Source organism: Populus euphratica, unplaced genomic scaffold (assembly GCF_000495115.2).
Source record: "Populus euphratica unplaced genomic scaffold, PopEup_1.0 scaffold504.1, whole genome shotgun sequence".
Taxonomy (NCBI): Eukaryota; Viridiplantae; Streptophyta; class Magnoliopsida; order Malpighiales; family Salicaceae; genus Populus; species Populus euphratica.
The window spans coordinates 130,257-136,902 of NW_011500229.1; the positions used below are offsets into that span (position 1 = coordinate 130,257).

General features: G+C 33.7%; 1 protein-coding gene across 5 annotated transcripts; it reads left to right on the forward strand.

Moving 5' to 3' along the window:
* The first annotated feature begins 1,263 nt into the window (after positions 1-1,263).
* LOC105112420 (probably inactive leucine-rich repeat receptor-like protein kinase At2g25790) lies at positions 1,264-5,706 on the forward strand. Of its 5 annotated transcripts, none has more exons than XM_011008124.1 (5): positions 1,264-1,463; positions 1,554-1,615; positions 1,693-1,740; positions 1,897-4,503; positions 5,085-5,706. In XM_011008124.1, the coding sequence occupies exons 4-5, from the start codon at positions 1,962-1,964 to the stop codon at positions 5,444-5,446; spliced, it is 2,904 nt and encodes a 967-aa protein (XP_011006426.1). In that variant the 5' UTR covers positions 1,264-1,463; positions 1,554-1,615; positions 1,693-1,740; positions 1,897-1,961; the 3' UTR covers positions 5,447-5,706. The 5 variants fall into 5 exon arrangements, with proteins under 5 accessions (XP_011006426.1, XP_011006427.1, XP_011006425.1 ...); XM_011008125.1 differs by having other exon boundaries at positions 1,554-1,594; positions 1,894-4,503; XM_011008123.1 differs by having other exon boundaries at positions 1,554-1,594.
* The last annotated feature ends 940 nt before the right edge of the window (positions 5,707-6,646 follow it).

Below are 6,646 nucleotides of genomic sequence, written 5' to 3' on the forward strand. Positions count from 1 at the left end.
CCTATTTGTTAAGGTAATGTTAAGGTAAGTAGATTTTGATATAGATAAAAATTTACTATTGTCAATTATCAATCATTTTCACTTAATATTTTATTGCTTTTCTAATGAGAGAGGATAATAATATCAATAAATAGTATCAATAAATAATATTAATAAATCTCTTAGAATTCTAATAATATTATCTTGTTTATTTATAACTTTGAACAAAATTCACTAAGTCAAAGAAATAAAACTCGAAATCACTCTACTAAGGCAATAACCTAAGTTCTAGAGAAAGAAAATAAAGCGAAAAGCAAGAAAAACTAAGGCGAAAAGAAGTTAGAAAAACAATATAATGAGAATAAGTCAAATGAATTGTTGCTCTGTGTGTATAACATCTCTTCTCTAACCCTTTTTTGTAATTATTTTTGACATCAAAATTGATATATTAATTCTCACAATTTTGTCTTAATTAGCATCCAAAAAAAAACTTGACATATTTTTCTTAAAAACAAGATGTTTTTCTTTAAAAATTAATTATTTAAGAAGTGAAAAGTTATTGTTCAAACTATTCATTCTAAAAAGTTATTTTATAACAAACTTAAATCTAAATCTATAATAAATTAGCACAGAAAAAAAATAAATCTACAAGTCCTAATCTAGAGGGTCATGTCTAAGTCAAGGCAAGCATGTACAAATAACTTAAGCTTAAATTTACTTTGTTTAATCTCATATATGACTCTTCAATATTTACTATACAATGAGAAAATTTTATATATTTTTAATTTGAGATAAGGTTTTAGATTTTACATAAAAAATTTTCAATAGTTTTTTAAGATTAATTTCTTATTTACCAACTATTTCTGAAATAATTTACAATAAAATTTGAACTTTATTTTTAATTTAACTTTAATTAATGTACTTTTTTAACCATGCTTTATATATATATATATATATTAATACAAACCATACTTCATGATGAATCTTACAAACGCAAAGCTCTATTCACATTAGCAAAATATCAAAGGCGACGTAAATCTCATTATGGTAATTAAGTAGAATATCAAAGGCAAATCCCCATGTTCCATGAAACTTTAAACTTTTCAACGGTTACAGAAATCATTACCACTTATCCCAAGTCATCAGTCAAAAGAATATTTTGGTAATATCCGACAAAACTAAACGCTTTTCCAACATCTGTCCCTATTTCTCTTTCAACCGTTCGTGTTCAAACACTCTTCAAAGAAAATCAAGGTGCACTTTTGTAATTATAACTCCAATTCATTTATTTACTAAATTCTCCTATTTATGAACTCAAAATCTCCTTATTCCTCTCAGCCTCCATCTTACTCGCTAATATATCTGCTACAGTTATAGTTTTTGAGCATGTCCTTTCATACTCTACTCTTTCGATCCAAGTAATTTGTTTAGAACAAATTATTGCTAATCTTTGAATTTTACTGTGCTCTAATGATGATATTTTGGTACGTCACTAGACATTTTACCTAAGTTCTATATGGTTATTCTCTGGCTTATATTCTGCTAAAAAGGTTGTTATAACACTTTTTTCATAGGTGAACTAGGACATCTTCAAATTAGTTTCATTGGATTTAAGATTTTTTTTTTCTCCCTTCAGGTAGAGTATAAATGGTTTTTCTTTTCATTCTGTAATTCATTTGTCATCTAATTTTGCTTGGTTATAATTTGGCACAGGGTATAGGAGTGGAGCTGGTTCAACCACAGTACATGCATGCAAAAACAGTAAGTTCATGCTCTTCTTGTTTATTTTTGAGTTGTTTGTTTTGTTTTTGTTTCTGTTAGTTTTGATAAATATACATTTTATATGCACGTCCAAGAAAAATAATGATTCCATATAGAAAGCTGTGTTGATATATGCTTTTCATGAAATGTCAGCAGCTTCAGATCCGAGGGTCTAAGTCAAACACCTTCTTTTGGACCAAGGGGGAGAGATTTTGTCATCAATGGAATCCACGAAAGGGCCTCAACCATGTCCAATGTTGTTGTTCATGCTCTTGTTCTTGTTCTTGAATTCTCGGATGTTGCATGCAGAGAATCAGGAACTTGAGCTTCTCCTGTCTTTCAAATCTTCACTCAATGACCCTTCCAAGTATCTCTCAAACTGGAATACCTCTGCCACGTTTTGCAATTGGCAAGGAATCACTTGCACAAACTCCTCTCGCATTAGCGGGATTGAGCTCTCAGGGAAAAACATCTCTGGAAAAATGTCCTCTTTAATCTTCCATTTCCCATATATTCAAACTATTGATCTCTCAAGCAATCAGCTTTCTGGTAAACTTCCTGATGATATATTCTTTAGCTCGTCCCTTAGGTACCTCAATCTTAGCAACAATAATTTCACTGGCCCAATACCAAGTGGCTCAATTCCCCTCCTGGAAACATTAGATCTATCCAATAACATGCTATCCGGGAAAATTCCTCAAGAAATAGGATCCTTTTTTAGTCTAAAATTTCTTGATCTTGGTGGCAATGCTTTGGTGGGTAAAATTCCTCCCTCGATAACAAAGTTGGTAAGTTTGCAGGTCTTTACATTGGCGTCTAATCAATTAGTTGGCCAAATTCCACATGAATTAGGCCAAATGAGAAGCTTGAAGTTGATTTACTTGGGCTATAACAAGCTTTCTGGTGAAATTCCAGCAGAAATAGGCCAGCTAATTTCTTTGAATCATCTTGATCTTGTCTACAACAATCTCACTGGACAAATCCCATCATCTTTAGGAAACCTCACTTATCTTCAATACCTCTTTCTCTACCAAAATAAACTTCTTGGTCCCATTCCTACATCTATTTTTGGTCTCACGAAGTTGATTTCACTTGATCTTAGTGATAATTTTTTATCAGGTGAGATCCCAGAACTCATTATTCAGTTGAAAAATTTGGAGATTCTTCATCTTTTCTCCAACAACTTCACTGGGAAAATCCCCGTCGCTTTAAGCTTCTTGCCTCGTCTTCAAGTTCTTCAACTTTGGTCTAACAAGTTATCTGGTGAGATTCCAAAAGATCTTGGAAAACATAACAATCTCACTATCTTAGACCTCTCCACCAATTCTCTCTCTGGAAGAATACCTGAAGGGCTATGCAGTTCTGGGAATCTCTTTAAACTCATTCTCTTTTCCAATTCTCTTGAAGGTGAAATACCAAAGAGTTTGAGTGCTTGCAAAAGCATTCGGAGGATACGCCTCCAAGATAACAGCCTGTCTGGTGAATTATCATCAGAATTCACCAAACTTCCACTTGTGTACTTCTTGGACATCTCTGCTAACAAGCTTTTGGGCAGGATTGACTCGAGAAAATGGGAGATGCCTTCACTTCAAATGCTGAGTTTGGCTAGAAACAATTTTTTTGGGGGCTTGCCAGACTCGTTCGGCAGCGACAATCTTGAGAATTTGGACCTGTCTTATAATCAATTCTCAGGTGCTATTCCGAATAAATTCGGGAACTTATCAGAGCTAATGCAACTCAATCTAAGCAAAAACAAGCTCTCTGGTGAAATCCCAGACGAGCTATCTTCATGCGAAAAGCTTGTGAGTTTAGACCTGAGTCAGAATAAGCTCAGTGGCCAAATCCCTGCTAGTTTCTCTGAAATGCCAGTTCTCGGTCAGCTTGATTTGTCACACAATGAACTATCCGGGGAAGTACCAGCCAATTTGGGAAAAGTAGAATCCCTTGTTCAAGTAAACATCTCTCATAATCATTTCCATGGTAGTTTACCCTCCACAGGAGCATTTCTTGCCATAAATGCAAGTGCTGTTGCAGGAAATGATCTTTGCGGCGGTGATTCTAGCGGCTTGCCTCCATGCAGAAGGGTGAAGAGTCCTCTGTGGTGGTTTTATGTTGCCATTAGTCTTGGCGCTATACTGTTGCTTGCTCTAGTTGCTTCTGGATTTGTTTTCATTCGAGGAAAAAGAGATTCGGAACTCAAAAGAGTCGAACATAAGGACGGGACATGGGAGCTGCTATTATTCAATTCTAAGGTCTCGAGATCAATAGCAATTGAGGATATTATAATGTCCATGAAAGAAGAAAATTTGATATCTAGAGGCAAAGAAGGAGCTTCATACAAAGGGAAGTCCATTACAAACGACATGCAGTTTATCCTAAAGAAAACGAAAGATGTGAACTCAATTCCACAGTCCGAAGTTGCTGAACTTGGCAACCTCCAGCATCCTAACATTGTCAAGTTATTTGGATTATGCCGGTCCAACAAGGGTGCATATGTTGTGCATGAATACATAGATGGAAAACAATTGAGTGAAGTTCTTCCGAATTTAAGTTGGGAACGACGGCGACAAATTGCAATCGGGATCGCAAAAGCCCTCCGATTCTTGCATTGTTATTGTTCACCGAGAGTTCTTGTTGGTTACTTGTCACCAGGAAAAATTATCGTTGATGGGAAATATGAACCGCATCTCACTGTAAGCCTTCCCGGCTTGCGTTGCATCGACAACACCAAGTGCTTCATTTCTTCAGCTTATGTTGCTCCAGGTAACTGGTCTATTTCTCTCCTTGCTACCAATGGTAATACTGTATCTGAATGGTAATCCATACGTTAGGAATAATTAAAGAGGTATACATTTGTCAGAATAACTGCAAGTTTTACTTCTTTGTTTTCCTTTAGTTGACCAATAAGAATCTAGCAGTCATAGGCATGTGATTAAACAAAAGTCCAATTATGCGCTATGGGCATGCTAAAAAGGTTCTGTCCATGCACGCGTCAACCTTAAATTATTAGTGTCGTCAGGTAAAACTACAGTATGAGTACTAGTTTACTATTTTCTAAGCCTGCACTACAGAAAACTTATCAGATCAATTGGATTGTTTATGAAAATGTGTGGGGCACTTCGAGAGACCTTCTAATTAATATATATGACAAATGCCAGCCATTCTTCTTTGGCAAAGATGTGATAATATTAAAAGAATCTGCATGCTTATCTATCTTCAATAGAAAAGAAAAATCAATTTGCATGTGTAATCCATGGAACCTTGGCTAATGCATGGTCTTGCTTTATGTCCATGCATGGACCACCATAAACTTAACATTAGGTTATATTACTTCCGTCTTGTAGAAACCAGAGAAACTAAAGACATCTCTGAGAAGAGCGACATGTATGGATTTGGTCTCGTCCTAATTGAATTATTAACCGGAAAAGGCCCGGCGGATGCTGAATTAGGCGTGCACGAGAGCATTGTCAAGTGGGCCCGTTATTGCTACTCGGACTGTCATCTAGATATGTGGATTGATCCAATGATAAGGAGGAATGCATCGATTAATGAGAATGAGATGGTCGAGACGATGAATTTGGCTCTACAATGCACAGCTACTGAGCCCACTGCACGACCATGTGCAAATGAAGTATCGAAAACCCTAGAGTCTGCTTTGAAGACGAGTTCTTGTGTATTAGGCCTGGAGTTTTCTTCCCTTTTTTAGTATTTTAATTAATTTAGCTCCTGATTAATTTCTGTTCAGGTTTCTTCTTCTTCTTCTTCTTTTCTTTTTGCGATTTCTAATATGATTGTTGCTCGAATGTTTTGTTTGATGGTATGTTTGACGGGCACTACATGCTACTATGAGTGTAGAAGTGTACATATAATAAATGCCATCATATGAGTTGATGAACTGTAACCTCTTTATAAAGAGACCTTTTGATTTCTTCCACAGGCCAACTAATAAAGTGTCTTTTGATTCAATTATCTTCTTTTTTTATCACCTTCGACATCATGGCATGCAGTTCTTTAACTCGACCCTCCAGTGCGAACGCAGCACTGATACCGATTCCCGATGCGATGCAATTGATTGACCACAAAAGAGAGAGGAACAGGACATATAAAAAGGGGGAAATTTTACCGATTAAAACGGATTTGGAAAATAAATTAAAAATTTTGCCACAATAATATTATTTAATTTTTTTTGAGGTTTAAAATAACAACATTAAAATATATCATGTTTTCGAGGTATGACAACTATCAATTGGTTGATTGGTTTTTTTATAGTTATATAACTAGTTGATATTTTCATATAAAAACCATGATTTTATAAATTAATTTTTTTAAAATATATTTTATAATTAAATATATATATATATATATATATATTTTTCTAACTTATAAACTAAAAATATACTCCAATTGAAATCTTAGAAACATATTAGTTTTCACAAATAAATCTAAAAATTTGTTCTAAATCGATTAAATGAATAGCCTAGCAGATACACTTGTAAATCAATAAAATAATTTTATATTTAAAAGGAGATTTGGTTACAACATATCTAAATAATAGCTTAAAAATATTATGTTCTAAATCGATTAAATGAATAGCCTAACAGATATACTTGTAGATCAATAAAATAATTTTAGATTTAAAAGGAAATTTGGTTACAACATACTAAATGATAGCTTAAAAATATCATAATTTTTAATTTGATTGTTGGATTGTTTAAATTTTATAGGAGTTTTTGAAGGTTTTTTTTTTATTATCGAATTTTTAGATTTCAAAAATCTCATTCTAGTCCCTTAGTTTTGATAATTTTATAATTTTTTTTTACAAACTGGTCTACTAATTTAATAAACAGTTGATTAATTAAACCTGAATTTAAATAATTATCATTGTTGTGAACTGTGGTATCAATGA

What these genes read in the sequence shown, in the direction of transcription:
- LOC105112420 (XM_011008124.1), top strand. Translation starts at nt 1,962, where the DNA reads ATGGAATCCACGAAAGGGCCTCAACCATGTCCAATGTTGTTGTTCATG. An exon ending in TTCAGCTTATGTTGCTCCAG is followed by an intron (nt 4,504 to 5,084) that starts GTAACTGGTCTA and finishes TCCGTCTTGTAG; the next exon opens with AAACCAGAGAAACTAAAGAC.